This window comes from Homarus americanus, unplaced genomic scaffold, assembly GCF_018991925.1.
Source record: "Homarus americanus isolate GMGI-L3 unplaced genomic scaffold, GMGI_Hamer_2.0 scaffold9741, whole genome shotgun sequence".
Taxonomy (NCBI): domain Eukaryota; kingdom Metazoa; phylum Arthropoda; class Malacostraca; order Decapoda; family Nephropidae; genus Homarus; species Homarus americanus.
The window spans coordinates 602650-621793 of NW_024747359.1; the positions used below are offsets into that span (position 1 = coordinate 602650).

The 19144-nt window shown below is 35.7% G+C and overlaps 3 protein-coding genes across 9 annotated transcripts in view; 2 read left to right on the top strand and 1 right to left on the bottom strand.

Annotated features, from left to right (window-relative positions):
* Window positions 1–804, top strand: part of LOC121879567 — a 41755-nt gene extending 40951 nt beyond the window's left edge. For both annotated transcript variants that reach the window (XM_042386227.1, XM_042386228.1), the window contains exon 12: window positions 1–804. In XM_042386227.1, the coding sequence (XP_042242161.1) occupies window positions 1–54 (54 nt within the window). In that variant the 3' untranslated portion in view covers window positions 55–804.
* On the bottom strand, window positions 635–12741 carry LOC121879569 (divergent protein kinase domain 2A-like). Of its 3 annotated transcripts, none has more exons than XM_042386230.1 (5): window positions 12205–12741; window positions 6110–6142; window positions 3191–3476; window positions 2610–2722; window positions 635–2384 (listed from the first exon to the last, which is right to left on the bottom strand). In XM_042386230.1, exons 2-5 carry the CDS (start codon window positions 6128–6130, stop codon window positions 2154–2156), a joined length of 651 nt encoding a protein of 216 aa, XP_042242164.1. In that variant the 5' UTR covers window positions 6131–6142; window positions 12205–12741; the 3' UTR covers window positions 635–2153. The 3 variants fall into 3 exon arrangements, with proteins under 3 accessions (XP_042242164.1, XP_042242163.1, XP_042242165.1); XM_042386229.1 differs by having other exon boundaries at window positions 5546–6142; XM_042386231.1 differs by lacking the exon at window positions 6110–6142.
* The window catches only part of LOC121879570 (UPF0565 protein C2orf69 homolog), a 14643-nt gene continuing 8086 nt past the window's right edge, over window positions 12588–19144 (top strand). For 2 of the 4 annotated variants that reach the window (XM_042386236.1, XM_042386233.1), the window contains exons 1-3: window positions 12588–12681; window positions 15777–15933; window positions 17836–17963. In XM_042386236.1, coding sequence (XP_042242170.1) covers window positions 12602–12681; window positions 15777–15933; window positions 17836–17963 — 365 coding nt within the window. In that variant the 5' untranslated portion in view covers window positions 12588–12601. The other 2 variants (XM_042386235.1, XM_042386234.1) reach the window with 2 other exon arrangements.

Sequence of the window (19144 nt, forward strand, 5' to 3'; positions counted from 1 at the left end):
CAAAAACTCTACTCTGAATACCTGCAGCAGAGTGTTTCAGAACATGATTTATAATTGGATTGTTAGAAGACCAAGATGTGCATTTAATCAATCAGGAAAGAAGACATCTCTTTCTCTGCAGTACAAACTAATGTATATTCACCCTGTGCCTAAACTTCTAACCATAATCCAAACAAAGCCATATTTTTGTAAAACCAATGACTAAATTATTTAATACAGATTAAGTTGTTTGTATGGTGCATGTGGATTATGATAAGTAGACTGGTATCCTGATCAATCTTTGGTAAATGTAGCCTATATAATTTATTCAGAGTTTTAACACTGTTATTTGTGTGTTGTACATGGATTATACCTATTAAATGTAGTTTAAATATTGTTTAATGCTCATTGATTGTTTTCTTAGCTCACCTGGTCTATTGTTTTAACTATTATAGTGCTTATTATATATATATATATATATATATATATGTCATCCTCTGGGCTGTTTACCTAAACTTGTTATTAGTTAGAATTTCAAAGTAATAATAGATGCTTGTTATTTAATGACTTAGTATCATTTAATTTCCAAAGCGAGTCATAAATATGCACCTTTGATATAGGGATGGATTATATCCAAAAATATAAAACCACATACTACATGAATTGGGAGATATTTATTTGCAAACTGTATTCGCCTGAACGAAAATGGTATCGTAGCTACTGAACATTAAGGGTGCTTTGTGTAGTATTTGTGATTTCAGATATTGTATCTTAAATATTACTATTGTGATTTGTAATAACTTTTATAATAAAGAGGTCATTGTATTTCTTAAGATATTCTATACCTCCTCATGAAAGTTATTCAGCTGGTCTGATGAGGTGGCTTAGTAAGAGAATAGATGAAAAGATTATTACCCAAATTATAACTTTTTGGAGTAACACATGACTTTCCAGAGATTGTAAGCTGGTTCTCTGCAATAAGCATGAGATGAGCCCCATTCTTGTAAAACTTAAAAATATATAAAATGTGACCAGAGGTATTAATTGTCCTTGAAGTTAAAGGTCATCTTTTTAAGCCAGCACACTTGCTGAAACATTGAACCACAAGATGTAATGAAACAGACCAAATAATGTAATAAGACAAAATGTCAATACTACCTCGACCCATTTCCTGTCGTCCAATAATATATATAGCACAGCAAACATAAAAATATCTGGCTAAATCACAGATGGCGAGTTCACAGTTAATCGATTAATGATTACACCTAGAATTTCAGTAAACCCCACTAACTAACCCTGAATCCGAGATGGAACATTGACTCTAAAATCAAGACGTTTGCTTTGTTTATACTGGCTAAAAAGACCTTTTGTAGTGCTTTGTTTATACTGGCTAAAAAGACCTTTTGTAGAAGGCAACCTTGATTCCTACCTACCTTTTCAGGGAGTTAGCAGTGACAGTGAGGGATTGGGAAACTGTCAGTTGTGTGTGCAGTCTAATGTTCTAAAACAGCTTGTGCATTAATAGGAGATACCTGGTGAAGGCTGTCAAGCAAGGAAAGTTGATCTGTTTTAAGATTTTTGCGACATGAAGAAAAAATTATGTGCTGTACAGTACAGTAATATCTCCATTAGATGGAATCTCTCAAACTCGGAACTCTCCGATAGCCGGAATTGAAATTTTCTCTGAAAATCGTTCCCAAAGCCGGAATTTTCCGGAAAATTTCGGTTTTGGGAACGATTTTCCTGAAATTTCCGAGAAAAATTTCCCGATACCCGGAAAATTCCAGGAATGGGGGATTTTTTTTCTGGGTTTTAGAGATGAAAATCAGGTGTATTTTCTGAAAATTCCAAGAAAATTTTCCACTACCTGGAAAATTCCGGGGATGAGTGATATTTTCCGGGTTCAAGAGAGTTGTCTCGTTACCTGGAAATCTCTCATTCCCGGAAATGCTCTGCACCAATTGATCCGGCTAACAGGGATATCACTATCAAATATAATTCTTGTTTATATAAGTTTAAGGGCCAAATTCTGACAAGTGGCAACATTCTGGTTATTCAATCTCTTCCAATGTTACCATTTCCACCTTTAACCATGTACTGAAAATTTAAAAAAATAATTTTTCAATAATAAATATACTGTATTAATGGTGCAACAAATGTGCACACTTGAAACATCAGCTGGAATTACCTCGTTTTGGTAACACAGTCAACAAGTGCTCATGGAGAGCAGCTGCTGCTTTTCTCCTCATGGGTAGAGAATGGCTGGTGAAATCACTAAATGAATGACTTGCACAGTCTTCTACCAAGGATAACAGTAAAGGATGTTCCTTGGTCACCCAAGAGGGAGGTGAATGCAAGAGGCCTTCAGGAAGATCTTGTGAAAAGGCCGATGATGAGAGCATCCCCTGAGGGAACGAAAAAGAATAACATTAAAGACACTGCTCAGTAACAAGTACAGGGAATATTCCTGCATAAAATGTCTTTTACTATAGCGATACGAAGGGAACTGAAGTTAAATAACTAATATCTGTACCGTACTTTTCAACTAACCAACTTGGCATAATAATAAATAAGGCAACAACATTTCTAAAGTATAGGTACATACCAGGTATTATATATACTGTACTAACCTTACATACAGCAAAGAAGTTGTGATCAGAAGAAGTATGGCCACATAGATCTTCATATGAAAAACTAAGGCAATCACGACATCCAAATCCATCATTAACATGTTCTGCAGGATCTGTTAAGAACACAAAAAAATGTGTTGCGGTGTGTGTGGTTTTGTAGACTTGCTTTCTATTACATCTATCCATTACTTGGATGCACATGGTTTAAATTTTGTATCTTAGGATCAATAGGGTGTGTCAATTTTAGTGAAATCAACAATTAAAAAAACTACTAGTACTCAAATAATGCCATTTTATATAAGAAATTTAGAAGTACCTATTTTGTTGTTCAAAAAGGCCATTTACCTATTTATATTTGGCCACAAAGATTTTATATATAATTTAAATAAGACTATCATTGTATATCAATATGCCTTTGATATGTGTGGTCAACTTTGGTGATTTTTGGTGCATGGTATGGGTTCTAAGCTTTGCATAGTCACAAATGCTGGCGTTTTGATTGTCAATACTGGAGGTGGAGGTGATAAATAAGAGCTACCTGTATACCAAAAATTCATGCAATCACGGTACAGTACACTCACCAAGGCCGTGAATAGATGGATCTACCAAGACAATATTCTCAGCATCAATAACTTTTACTTCGCCATGGTGAGAAACTGCAAAATTATCCAGAGACACATCAGTCAAGTAGAGACGAAATTCCGCATCCGAAAAGTCTTGAGCCATTTCTAGTAACTGGCGAGCATAGTCAGCACGAACAATCCAAGGCACTTGACTGAGTTGTGTAAGAGTAGGTCCCACATAATCCTCCACTATAACACGACCACACATGCCTCGCAGTGTGGGAAACCACTTGTGCTGATAAGCCTGGAAACAGCAATACAGTATACAACATCAAATCCAAACATATAAGCATGAACAATAAATTATACACATAAACATGGAGAACATACATGCAAACAGCAGCCCAATAGAATCCCCTATTCCCCCCAATCACTAATGCACATAACAATTCGCTATCACACTGTGGAAACTATTGTTTGTTAATATTTTCAAACAACAGGGAATCACCAAATTGTGTGTTGTGTTAAGGTTTCCCAGTCGCCCTACATTTTATTGTAACTCATTCACCTTATATTTCAAGACGTCAACTTCTCACCAGGTAGGAATTTCTACCTTAACAGCCAAAGGTAGAAAAACGTTTTACTGAATTTGTACCGGGTTATCATCTAATGTGAATTACGTACAATTACCTGTATACATAATGTGCATACACATGGGTCTTATGTACGAGTAAAACCTGTAACTTATTATTCATTACCAATGTTTTAGGGCCATTTTCCACACTTGTGTGGGTTTGCCATGATTACACGATGGCTTAGTGTCCTGGTTATCATCAGAAAATATTTTACAGGTAGAAGCTCATTCTATCACCAACCAACTTTAACAGTGTGTGACCTGGGTATTATGTGCAGGACTTCCAAGTGTCCTGTGAGCTGACAAAGTAGGATATGCTACTCCTCAATGAAATCAAAGATTACCCACCTATCTGGGCGTAAAACCTGTGACTGTTATTTAAAAATATAATTGTGGGGGTTTAACAAAAATTTACTAGCACATTCCCAACCCAAACTACCTGAGAGATTGACTTCAATCTGCCACATATTAAACTCTCAACTCCCTGGAGACTATTCAAGGAACCACAGTACTGTACTGTACAGTTTTGGATTGTACTGCATCTTGAAAAAGGTTTTGGAAGTGAGGAATAACTAAGTTTAAGGGTGATATATTGTAAACTGTAATCACGAAGAAACTAATAAATCACTAAGTGTTAATGTACTGGATGTACTGTATAACAAATTATACAGTAGTCAGGAGAGATACTATTGATTCAAGAATTGAATTGTTATCAAAGTGCTCTGAGGTCAAATGCCTAAAGGATACTAAATATATAGTACCAAACTAATACAGTAAATATGAAAGGATATATATATACCCCGCTTTACACGGTTTCACTTTCCGCGATACCTTGCCAGAACCGGACTTTCACTTTCCGCGGTGCATCGACTCATATACGCGGTGAAGTATAATTTTTTTATTTTTTTTATTTAGCTCATAAAATTCACACAAATTACCCGGCCAGAATATAATTTACATTGCTGGAATTTTTACAATATGATGATCATTTTGAATATAAACATCATGGATTTTGCATTAGACATACAAATTTTAGATCTAATGTAATAATTTGGTTTACACAAAGCAAATATTTTATCTTTTGTACAAAATATATGAAGTTTACATTCAAAATATTCCCTGACCTGCAAGGAATCCAGAAATGTCAATTATATTATCCTAACTTTAGTCTGAGGTATTATTTATTACTAAACGTTAAAATCTAGTGTTTTCACCCAATCATTTCTCAGAGAGGTGGGAGCTAGTGAGCTGGGAAGAGGGGGGGAGGGGGGATTTGAGTCCATTATTTGAATGGACATTAACCTGGCGACTGTATTTCTCTTAAATATTAATTGTGTGAGCATACCATCATAAAATTTAGATGTTATTTTTACTACAACATAGGTATTGTGTCGGAAAAAGTGGAGTTTGGGGGTCGGGCCAGTCTCTATTGGAATTAATCCCATATGTTCTGTTGTTCACTTTACGCGGTTTTCACTTTCCGCGGTACCCTGTGGGTTCAATTGACCGCGTAAATCGGGATACTACTGTGTGTGTGTATATATATATATATATATATATATATATATATATATATATATATATATATATATATATATATATATATATATATATATATATATATATATATATATATATGTATATATATATATATATATAAAGATTTTTTTTTTTTTATGTACTTTGAACCCATGTTCAAAGTACATAAGACAAAATCAATGACTCAAACTCATTCTTACATTTAATATCAGAGGCTCCATGTTTACAGCTAACATGGTGATGAAATGATGATGATGGTAAGGTCCACTATCAATATTGCCATAGTTTTCATACAAGTTCTGTAGACTTCTGTTATGATTACATTTCACACCTTCACTCATTTCAAATAGCTGTGGGTATCTATTGATTATTTGTGAAAAATTCAGATTACTTTTAGTTAGGAGAGATTTTATAGCTTGTGATACATCACATTTTTCTGTCACTTTCATTGCTTTGCATAGCTTTTGGTCAAATTTTCTTAACTCTGAATCATGAGCTAATTTCTTTAACACAACCATATTCTGTCCACTTTGTCCATAATAAACATTTTTAACATTTAAAAATTTCATAATTTTCCAACTTGAAAAGCCTGTTAACTCTATCTTATTACTTAAAGAATATTCATTTTTAATTAAATATGGACATAAATTCTGACCATAACAAGATGGACAAGTGTGCAATTCAAGAAATTTTTCATCAAGTTTTTGGTACCAGCCATAAACAAACACAAATAAAAATAAAACCACAGCACATAATGTCCAGACCTTTCTTCTTCTCCTTCTCATTGCTGATCAAACCTGTAAAGAATCAGAAGCAGGAAATTAATTAAAACATTAAGTGAAATGAAAACCTAAGTTGTTTGTGAAACAAAAATGCATAAACTGGTGTATAAAATCAATCAAGGAACTTGAAACTACAGGCTATACAGTATATGGTAATTCAAATACCATACACAAACTATATACACAATTCGGGTTATTTTTTGTGTAATCTTGCTAAAAAAGTCAGGTGAGATGTACAGAAGTATGGCCATGTTGGTGAGATAGGTACGGTATGGTACTAATCAACAGATCGTCCAGTACACACACTGTTCTAGACATTCAAATATATAATTTATTCATTTCATAACACTTGGCAAAAATATACATTTCCTGAGAAATTTAACAGCAAGAGATAAAGCTTTATATAAAATTTACTTACAGTATTATAATCAACATGAAGCAAGACAGTACAATTCCTCCTCAAGAATACACACCAATTAGTATCAATGAATTAATGTGGTTTTCTACTTTAAGTACAGCTGAGCCTACCCACTCCAAGCTGCTCACATCCAAACAACTAAACTCATTACAAAGTACGGTACTGTACATAAGATAAACTGCAACTTGATAAACAAAGCGTCCAATACTATAGTAAATTAAGATATTTGCAGCATGATAGATGAAGCATCCAACACTATTGTAAATTAATCTTATTTAAACAGTGACACAGGTATTCATAATCCTGGGCAAAGAGCCTAAGAGCTATAATGTGTTATGTATTGTTTTTAGCTGTTTTTTAAATGAGAATCCATATGCTTTCAATGCATTTCCATTTAATCTGAATTACACCCTACCACCACAAGGGGGAGACTCAAGTGAATAATTGCCCCCAAAGACAGGTGGGGAGAGGGGGGGGGGGTAATAAATGGATTGATTTATGGATTTTAGGATCAAAGCCAAGCACTGGAGCCAATGGGCCATTCAGTGTTGTAAAATAATTTGGGGATACCCCTTACATAAAATAAACCACATCCTACAAAAACAAATTGAAAACAGTTGATGCTTCACCCCCTATGACTAACAGACCAGATAAATGGATAAAGATAAAACTTAGCTCAGTTTCCACCATGGGGCTGCTGGGCACCAAAATATATAAGGCTACATAGCATATGCCTTAGATTAAAACTATTTTTCCATACCACAACTTATAATATAACTCCTTTGAAGATTAAAAGGCCTGCAGTCAACTAGGATATGATTAACTGTCAAGTCAGATCGACAGGAGTTGCAGTGTAACTGTCGCTCAACTCCACTCTCAAACATGTGTGAGGTGGGAATGGCCAATCCTCAACCCCATTAAAACAATACCACTCCTCCTCTAGGGGAAAACAAGAGGACCGCAACGCTTTAACAAAAGGTTGGATAGCTCGCAGTTTGGTGTTTGTTGTCAGAGACAACCAACGCTCTTGCCACTTCTCAGCAGCTCAAGAGTGGATCAACCCCTTCAGGTCACTGTGAGGTATATTGACACTCATAGGACAAGGGAGACAAACTGCCTCCTTTGCTACTAGGTCAGCACTCTCATTTCCTTCAATGTCCACATGTGCAGGCACCCAACAATAATAAACCCCTGCCCCTCTTCAAGAATGCAGAAGGATCAGCCACTCCTGCACTTTTTGGACTAATGCATGTGTGGGCATTAACTGTTTCAGTGCAAATAAAACACTTTGGGAGTTGGTATAAACAACATACTGTCCCCCATTATTAATAGAGTTAAAAGTGTGATTTACTCTGGCAAGGATGGCTTGCAGTTTGGCGGTAAAAATTGTGCAAGAGGCATGTAATCTCCTCTTTATAGTAAAATTATTGACCACTACTGAAAAACCAACACCATTAGCTGATTTAGAACCATCTGTAAAGATGTTGGTTTGGTGCAAGTGCTAAATATTGTGCTCCAGGAACTCAGCTTTGAGTTCTTTGGGATTGTTCAATTGTTTCCCAGTCCTAACTGGACAGAACTCCAACGCAATAAAAAATTAAAATTACACCATGATGCCTCAACAAAGTTGCTTTCGTTGGTACCAGATATCCAAATAAGTACTTTCTATTTAATATGGCGGGGAGTCCTGGTGACAGAGCCCCTGGCTAGTAAATTAAGTACGAACATAAGAACATAAGAAAATAAGGAGTATGCAATAGGCCGGTTGGCTTGTGCATGGCAGCTCCTGTCGAGAGTTACTACCACTCTCTATTGTCCATGAATCTATCTAGCCTCCTTTTAAAACTTTCCAGCATTCCAGCACTTACTACAAAGTTGCTAAGTGTATTCCACTCGTCTACCACCCTATTTGTGAACCAGTTTTTCTTATCTCCCTCCTAAACCTAAACTTATCCAACTTAAATCCGTTGCTACGAGTCCTATCCTGCTCAGATATTATAAGAACTTTATCTATATCTCCTTTATTGTTCCTTTCACCCACTTATATACTTCTATCATATCTCCCTGCAATCTTCGTCTTTCTAGGGGTTGCAAGTTTAGTTTCGTTAATCTATCTTGACAGGAAAGGTTTCTTAGTCTCTGAATAATTTTCGGCAATCTTCGGTGCACCGACTCCAGTGAATTTATATCGATTCTATAATAAGGGCACCAGAACTGAACAGCATAATCGAGGTGCGGCCTGACTAGTGCAAGATATAATTGCAATATGACCTCGGCACTCTTATTACTTACACTTCTAGATATAAAACCTAATACCCTGTTTGTTACCGCAAGCAGTAAAGAGTAGGATGACACATAAACAAACATTATGTTAGGCTGTAAGTCATGTCATGTTTATTGAGTGTGCCTGCCCGTATACACTATATAGTGTTGAGATGGTTGAAGATGAGAGACCCACAGGAGGTGAGGTGTTGGGTGGTAGTAAGGGAGCTTGTTTGTGTATAATCACCTGACTCAGCAGCCCTCACCCATCGAGAGAGGGTTGGGGAGGCAACAGCAGGGTATCGGCACTGTAGCTATTCAGACCACAGAGGCAACACCTAACCTGGTTTCTCTTGAGACTTTCAACACTTAAGTTTAACTGGTACTTATTGTGTACGCAGGTAGACTGTCCATTGCATCGTTTATCATTATGACAACATAAAATATGGCAAATTAAGTACTCATTGTAAGTGTTAAGATTAAACTAATTACATAGCTATGATTGTCACGTATGATTTAATTTAAATACTAAAATGAATTGTATTCAACAGGTTTGACCGAATTATAATGTTCGAGTTTGACGGTTATAGTCAAACGTGAATGGTCTACCGACTCTACTGTGTAGCAGTGTGGAAATGGGAGTCAACACGCGGCCAAGGTCAACCTTAGTGCAGCTCACCAACACCCAGTGTCACGGAGTACTGTGCAACACCCGTAGATTTATAGTGGCGATATTTAAACCTTGGTAGTGAAGAAAATAATTTTATCCGAGTGAGCTCAATCACTCCCAGTGTAGTGCATGTGGGAATGAAAACAATTGTCATTACCGTTGTCTGACGTAAGTGCAGAACACAATGAGCAATTATATTTGACTGAAGTGATATTTCTTTGTAAATAACCCAAATATCAAAGTAAAATTTGTAATGATATCAGGTACGAGTGTTAAGAGTGGGCATAGTGAGTGCCAGGTCGACTGTTACGAAAACAATGACAAAGAATGTGCCCTGATGAGTGAGGCAAGGCGCACGAACGTGTCCTGATGGGTGAGACAAGGGGCACGAACATGCCCTGATAGTGAGAAACGGCACACGAACATGCACTGATGAGTGAGATAAGCCGCACGAACGTGCCCTGATGAGTGAGACAAGGAGCACGAACGTGCCCTGATAAGTGAGACAAGGCGCACGAATGTGCCCTGATGAGTGAGACAAGGTGCAAGAACGTGCCCTGATGGGTGAGAAAAGGCACACGAACGTGCCCTTTATGTGTGAGACAAGGTGCATGCACGTGTCCCAGTAAATGACAGAAAGTTAAGGAGCTGGCAAGTATTACTAGCCTGAGGGTAGCGATAGTCACAAGAAAGTGACAAAATTAAAGTTAAATACCACCAGCCTGACGGCAGCATAGTCACATGAACGTGACAAAATTAAAGTCAAATACAAAGAGCCTGAGGGCAGCATAGTCACATGAACGTGACAAAATTAAAGTTAAATAACACCAGCCTGAGGGCAGCATAGTCACATGAACGTGACAAATTAAAGTTAAATACCACCAGCCTGAGGGAAGCATAGTCACATGAACATGACAAAATTAAAGTTAAATACCACCAGCCTGAGGGAAGCATAGTCACATGAACGTGACAAAATTAAAGTTATATACCACCAGCCTGAGGCCAGCATAGTCACAAGAACGCGACAAAGTTATGGAGCTGACAAGTATTACTAGCGTGAGGGCAGTGATAGTCACATGAAAGTGACAAACTTAAACACCACCAGCCTGAGGGCAGCATAGTCAATAGAACGTGACAAAGTTTAGTATCAAAGGCCTGATCTGGTTTTGAGCGTGAACGCTCGACGGAGTGGGTGTTACCGCAAGCAGTAATGAGTAGGATAACACATAAACAAACATTATGTTAGGCTGTAAGTCATGTCATGTTTATTGGGTGTGCCTGCCCATATACAGTATGTAGAGTGTTGAGATGGTTGAAGATGAGAGATCCAGAGGAGGTGAGGTGTTGGGTGGTAGTAAGGGAGCTTGTTTGTGTATAATCACCTGACTCAGCAGCCCTCACCCATCGAGAGAGGGTTGGGGAGGCAACAGCAGGGTATCGGCACTGTAGCCATTCAGACCACAGAGGCAACACCTAACCTGGTTTCTCTTGAGACTTTCAACACATAAGTTTAACTGGTACTTATTGTGTACACAGGTAGACTGTCCATTGCATTGTTTATCATTGAGACAACATAAAAATGGCAAATTAAGTACTCATTGTAAGTGTTAAGATTAGATTAATTACATAGCTATGATTGTCATGTATGATTTATTTAAATACTAAAATGAATTGTATTCAACAGGTTTGACCGAATTATAATGTTTGAGTTTGACGTCACAAGTCTGATAATCCTTTAACCGCCTGACTGGCGGTTATACCGTTTGCCTTATTTCGAACATTAACGTAAGGTTAGGTAGGCTTCTTTGGTTGGTTAGTTCTGTATGTCTTTGACATGTAAAATCGTCATTTCCTTGAAAATCATTAATTTCCCAAGGAAGAAAACACACCAAAACACACCTGAAAAGTAAGTTTTCATGTAAAATACACAAACATCACTAAAACCAATAATTAACTCTTTTTTTTTAAAGTACCTATATTATCATGACGCCCTTAACAGTTACTTTTATATGTTTCAAAGAAATGTTTAAATTCATGAAATTGCATCACTTTTGTGAGAATATACACTACATGAATCTCCGGAATTTTATAGTTGCAATCAGTACTTTTGACAATTCTAAGACATTTTTCTTCAATGGCATTTCTGGTGGAAATTATGTATAAGTGACATATTTAACATTTTCTTATGTATGAAAATTACTAAAATTTCACTTGTTGCCACTAGTCGAAATCGAAGTTGAAACTATCCTAGAAAAATCAAGGTAAAATGTGTTCAAAACACATTGACATCCATTGAAAATACAAAACCCTAACCTAACTGAGGAGCTCCACAGTCGTTTGATGTTTTACTTGTGTACTGCCACATATGAACATAGATAATAAAATTTTGAATATCTTGCTTAAACGTAATTTGCTCCAGTATTGCCATTGAAGAAAAGTGTCTTAGAATTGTCAAAATTACCAATTGCAACTATAAAATTCACGAGACTCGCTCAGTAACAACAAATGAAAGGTAAATTTTCAGATAGTATTGCAATTATTTATAACAACGGAATCTCGAGAATTTTATCTTTGCAATTAATAGTTCCGACAATTCTCGGAGGTTTGGTTAAGTATTTGTGAGGGAAACGCCTTACAAGGAAGGTGCCTTAAAGTTCTCTAATCTATTGACTGCAAAGATAAAAATCCTCGAGATTCCGTGGTTGTAAGAAACTTCAAATTTCATACCTGATTATCTACCGGTGAGTTTTATTTGGAGCTGGGTGTCTGTCAGCCGAGCAGTTGACGAATCCAGCAAAATGTAACACGAACACTTCCAGACAGCAGTATTATTATTATACAAGACACGTTATTTATATGGTAATTTCTTTTACAAAGTATAGTTTGATAAATTTCTAGTTGCCCTTCTATATTTATTTAAATACATATAATATCCCATGAACATTAAACATTGTCTAAATGGAACAAACAATGTGTCGTTCATCCCTTCGACATTACATTAAATTTATTCTTAAATAAATAATTGGATGCTGTTTATGTCAGATGGATGGATCAAACTTATGACAGAAGTGAGTTAAAGAAGTGTCATACTCAGCAAATATGGACGAACAACTTTGACACAGGGATGAGCTTAACAGTTAAACATTGTGTTGTGGGCAAAGAAGGATATACTATGCTCAACTATTTCCCTGGTTATATTTCAAGGTAATAAAAGCTAATTTTCTTGATATTAGCATAAAGTTTAAATAAAAAAACAACAAAGTTCATTACTTTAAAAGATTTGTCAGTTATTTCCTGGGAGGGGATTCAGTAGAAGCTGCAGGTGACTTACACGAACACTGATACAATAACATACACCCACCCACTGTACCCCTTAGATAAGTCACAAACCAATAGTTGAAGTTATTGGGAGATATATCTGCTGATCTGCTCCTTTAACTGGTTATAAATGTGACTGTACTTGTCGTTGTTGAAGATAAACACTTGTATTACACACGAAAAATAGTGTAAGAAGTGCCAAGTGGAGTCATATACTATACCCGATATTGAACTTCGATTTATGGGTGGCAACCTTCACTTGTTTGTTACCATTACTTTATTAAGGTAAACATGAGTAATTTAGCGGATTTAAGTTTTACTGTTAATTTATTTTACTCTTCTAATGGTTGATACTGCCATTACTGTGAAGGTCTTCCTTAAGGGTTGCCCGATTATTTAAGGCAATACTAGGAGGCAGTAGTACACGCTAACAGCTTTTTTTTACCTTATGAAAATATTCCGATAATTATCATATTCGGTAATCCTGGAGTAGATGGCTAACACCTGAACACATTGTTTGTATTTGTTCATTTTTCCACAATGTTCTTCAGATGATGGTAAATAATTAAACTGATACAACAATACACAGAACCTACCAATCAAAAAAACCTATCTCACCTCCATTTTAAACAAAGTGCTTACTTTAAATCACATAGACATTACTTTAGTGTCGTATAATCAGTTTTTTGTCATTATTTACCTCAATTTCCATCATCTTTCATGCTTTGTGATTTGTGATCGTAGGTAGAAAAAACTAAAAAGAAAAAACTGTCGTATCATGTTTATTACTAATTATCATCCAAAGAACATCTGTGGAAAAATGAACAAAATCGAACAACTCTTTCTGGTGTTAGCCATCTGTGCCAGTACAGTATTACCAAATTCACAAAAAGTTTGGGAGGAACAATTTCTTTGTACTGTAATGTAATTTTTTACTATGTTTTTTCCATCATGAACAATATTCTACGTCTGTTCTACAATGCATATCCATTGTTTACATCAGGAACACTTCCAAATTTATCAAATACCTGTACTGATACATATGATTTATTACTGATAAAATGAACCAACTTAATCTACTTAACTTCCTTACCCACTTTCATTTCTTCATTTGATCTCTGATAAATCATTCTTTCTGTGTTTGAAACAAACACACAACACACCTCAATGCATTCCTGTGGATGAAATGAAACATCCTGGATGTAAACATTAGAGCTATGGCACCATAGCACTTGGCCGTGCATGATGTTCAGGATGGAAAATATCATATAATCGTTATGAAAAAATATTTCCTTCAAATTTTTTTTAATTTTTAATTTGGGAAGAAAGCAATTATATTCTATAGAAAAATTTCCTCAAGTTAGCTACTGGTTAATGCACTACTATCTTCCAGTATTACCTTATTTTCATGTGTAAATAATTTTTTTATACAGTACTGTACAGTATTTTAAAAATCTTGAACATCCATGTATTTCCCATATGCCACTACCAATACATGTACACATTTATTAGTTAAAATAAATGGAATTATCAGGAACAAATTACTGAATACTGTACTATACTGTATTGCTTAGTGGTTCTTTGTTCAAAAATTGATAATTTATACTTGAGAACTGTACTTTTGTATCCTGTAAACCTTATCTGCTAGCAGATAGTGCAAGCCAATCACACTTGATGGTTGTAGATTACTTATTGGTTGGGTTTAGTTGATTGATACCATTCTGTTGGCAAAGGGATTCAGTGTTATGCTCTCTGAAAGAACTGTATTGATATGGCCATTATGCCTTAAATAGAGGTTTAAAGTGATATTTGTAAACTCACCAATTTTATCCTTGCTACCCTCTCTTAGTTGTACTCCATGTGTTATCTTACAAACATGTAAGTAATGTTCACATCCAAACACATAATGGTATAACTTTTCCCAACCCCAAAAAATAAAAGATCAAAAGCATGTGAATTGTAGAGGACAAATAAATGTAACAATAAAACATTTAATATTGAAACCTACTCACCTACTTTACTCAAACCAAATTTAACCTATCCAGATTTGACATTAGTTTGGCTTTGTCCTGTAATATTTGCTTAGGTTTGATTGTTAAAGCAATGAAGACAAGTACGGTTACAAAAAGTGTTTTTTGTGAAATTGTGCAATACAGTACAAGGTATTTACATCTGGGATGGTAACTCCTGTTGTGTTATTAAATTTTGTTCTTAAGTGTTACTTCACACTGCATATTTGTTTACCCGGTAAATATGGTACAGTACTTGTACAAGAGTGATAGCCAGACACTTGTGAGGTACGAGTTACTTTTTCCAGAGTTAACTTAATGCAGTCCACCAATCTACCCTCCCCCCCGCCCCCCCTCCGCAATAAGAAATGCTATGAAAATTTTAAGTGACAATAAATATCTCTAACATAAATGGGAGAAGATTTGACGGTAGCAGCAGGATAATGTGCCAACTGATGCTGATAGACTACTCTGTGCTGCATTCTACTAGAAATTGATGTGCAATCGACTGATAGATTGCGATGAACAGTACAGTCTCTACTGTAATATCAACAGACAATAGTTTTGTCTTGTGATGTTTAAACAAAACTAGATATTTTTAAAAGTACAGCAAACCTGAAATGTTGCTCCTTACCATAAGGACCTACAGTACTGTACAGTGCATTGAACTCAAAGTAAATATCCAATGATCAGCAGAGTTACAAATGGTCTGATTGCCTGCCGTCTACTCATAATTCGGTATGTTGTTTATAATGCTATTTACAGTACAGTAGTACAGTACTTGTAAACCAAATAGTATTACAGTATTGTCTTACAATGTACAGTACAGTATTTATAAGGTAATGTAGATGATTGTCTTCCTATAAACAGTATAACCATTACTGTACATTTATAATATTACTACGTACAGTACATGTACAGTATTACAAACTCATATGCTATAGCCAGTAACATTTTCTTAAAACTTTCCAGCCTAATGAGTGGGCATTTAGATGCAAAAAAGATGATGCGCCTCGGTGCTGTCAGTGCCTTCTCTGGCTTGAGTAATGAGATGATCTACGTCCCTCCATCTTCAACCCCAACAAATTTCACACCTCCTGTAGTTGTATTCTTTGGTGGAGATGTACAGGTAGGATTCATCTGGCTTTATTTACAGTTGGAATGAAGATCAGGTTAATTTTTATTTATTAGCCCTACTGTGCCTTCAAGCATCAATATCATAAACCCAATGAAAAATATCACTAGAATTTGTACACCATTGCATCCATGTTACACATATGCTGGGAAAATAAATAATTAAAAACTTACTGACCTACTGATATGGCAAGTTTTCAGTGGAAACAGGTTGTAAGCTGATGCATTTATGTACCACTAAAGAAAACTTTCCTTATATGTACAGGTATACTGTACAGTAAAAGTACTGTATAAGCAGGTAGGAGGTAGATATGGCTTCGAATGATACTTGATGGTCTGGATCCAGTAAAATGAAGAGGAGCTGAGTATGATTAAAATTGCAACCTTAGCAATGGATTGCCATGGCCAGCTCACCTTAATTTCATAATTAACTGTATGAAAGTTTTGTTTCAAAAAGGAAAAAATCCCTGTATCTTCTGTAATGTGTACTAAAATAATTAAATGTATAAAAAAAAAGTACAACTACCCAGTAATGTAATACCATACTAATGTTTTAACATTTTATAATCAGTTATCACAAAACAAGTTGGTACAAACTAATTTTCCCTGTGAGGCAGATTGAGTAGTGATAGAAATTATATTTGCAAGTGAGTTAGGGAAATAACATTTTAAGTTTTGAGTAAAACTTTATTTCGTTTACAAAGACCAAAAGGGTGTATTTACTTTAAAGCATTTACCACAAAAGAAAAGTGAATAGGTTATATATATATATTTTTTGTTTTTTTCAGTTGATTATTAATTTAAATTCAAATGCATTTCTTTACCTCCTTTATCTCTGGACTACAGGTACTCTGTATACAGGCATCTCAGAATAATGTACTGTATAAGCACTGCCTTATATGTATTCATGAAAATCGCATGAATGTTTGTGGTACAATTTTACAACAGCAACATTGTCCTCATTGGTTGATGTTCAATATCTCCCATAAGTGAAGACAAAGTTGCTGTTGTAATACTTTACAAGCATTCACACAATCTCCACAATAATCTGAAAGGCAAAGTGTGTGCAGTTTATAAGATGCCATGTATGTACAGTACAGTATATACAGTACAGTAGACCCTTGCCATTCGCGATTTCGACGATTCACGGTAAGCAGATGGTGGCTATGGTGGCTAGCTTTTTCCCGCAGCACAACGAGTCATCCCACGCAGCATCTCGTGTTGTACTCTCAAAACTTTAGTGTTTCTGTGTGAAATGGCCTCTAAAAGACTGCCTAGTGTCATTGCTAGTGATGCTAGTTGAGTGAAATGTAAAATTCAGAAGTCGGTGAGGACCCTGACAAAGAAAGTTGAATTATTAGACAAGTTAAAGGAGGATGAGTGGTACTGCGACTGGTCGGTTGTTTGGTAAAGATATACAGTAGTTCACTCAAGTAGTATAAGTTTCTATTCGCGGTTTTGCCTATTCGTGCCATTCCTTGGAACCTATCCCTCGAGAATAACAAGGGTTTACTGTACTGTATATTCAAACTTACAAAATCTAAATCATTTGGGATCACCCAGTGTTCAAATTCTGGAAAAAAATTGGACTTTGGGTATGTAAACTATCTAAGTCTTTTTAAAGACAATTTAAGTGTAATAATTATACACAAGTTCCCCGAAATCCCATTACAGTATTTTCTTAATTACTTAATACTATGGAGAGTCTTTGTTTCCCTTTAACCCTCAATAAATGTAATATTTACAGGATTTTTCCATTCAAATTTTTGGAGACCTTTGGATTTGGAAAGTTTGACTTATAGTATTTATGTTTTACGAAACTATATTAAAATGGCGAGATGAAAAAATAATACATTACTGTGTAGTATATAGTATTAAAGTAAATTTTAAATGACAGGATTACCCAGAGAACATGCTTGCTCACCGGGATCATGAACACTATGTGGAGTGGTCCCTCACAAGCACAGCTGAACTATTAGCTACAAAGTTCACTGAACATCATGTCTTTGTTGTTAAACCTAATAGGTAAGTTTTAAATTAGTTGTTTATATGAGGAAATTATTTACATTAGATTAGATTTTGAAGAGTATTAGTATTTAATTTTATTATTGTTTTCTCATCCATCGCATGTTGAGGGATTATACTGCAGGTATTTAGGTTTTGTACATAGTACATGCATCCTTTGGACTATGGCTAAGGTTCTCAGGTTCACAACTACAGTGGGGTATGCTATAACGAACGTAATTGGTTCCAGAACCTCGTTCGTTATAGCATTCGTTCGTTATAGGATTAATCCGTTCCAGGCCCCCAAATACAACCACTTAACACTGAAAAAATTCTGTGGAAAATGTAAAAAATACGGTACTTTATCTTACCTTAGTGTTATTCAGCATGCAGGTACCCCTAAACACTGGCACATCACTATCACTTCCACTGGGAGTCTTGGCTTTAAGGTCCTCAAACAATTGTTTAGCCTTCTCACAAATTATAGCTTCACTAATGTTACCACCTGCCATTTCTTTCTCCTTTATCCACACTAAGAGTAAATTTTCCATCTCTTCAATCACATTACACTTTGCTTTGCTAAGTCTAAAGATTCCCTTAGCCACTTGCACAGTTTTTAACTCCTCTTTATTCTTCAAAATCGTACATATAGTCGATTTAGCCATCCCATATTCATCACTAAGTTTCGCAATGCTTCTTCCATTCTCACGTTTCTTTACAATTTCTTTCTTAGTTTCAAGGGTTATTAGCTTTCTCACTCGCTTTGGACGACTCATTGTTACAATTGTATACTTGTATAACAAAATAGTTATACAAATAACGCGAATTTCCACATCAAAAGACGAAATTTCAACAATAACAGTGGTGCACTGGCTACACAATGAGACAAAGATGGCGCCTGACGCTCTTGTTGTGGGTCGCGGTACAACAATATTCATGCGCCAGGCGAAATAGTCCCGTATTCATCCGCGTTCGTTGTAGGAGTTGCGTTCGTTATAGCATTCTCAATTTTATAGGTAAAACCGTTCGTTATAGGAATATTCGTAGTAGGATCCGTTCGTTATAGCATACCCCACTGTAAGTGTAGAAGAGGTGTTTTTGTATCCAATGGAGTAGTTTCTAGTAATTTTACTCAACAGCTTACAGTAGTTGTAGCTTTTTCACCAGTATGTGCTCACTGCCCTATGTTTTATGTATGTTAT

Bases quoted from the DNA above. Each gene is read 5' to 3' on its own strand.
- LOC121879569 (XM_042386229.1), bottom strand. From the start codon at position 6,130: ATGAGAAGGAGAAGAAGAAAGGTCTGGACATTATGTGCTGTGGTTTTA. The intron at 3,477-5,545 runs GTAAGAATGAGT...TGCTGTTTCCAG, and splicing joins TGGAGCCTCTGATATTAAAT to GCTTATCAGCACAAGTGGTT. The intron at 2,723-3,190 runs GTGAGTGTACTG...TGTTCTTAACAG, and splicing joins TCCATCTATTCACGGCCTTG to ATCCTGCAGAACATGTTAAT.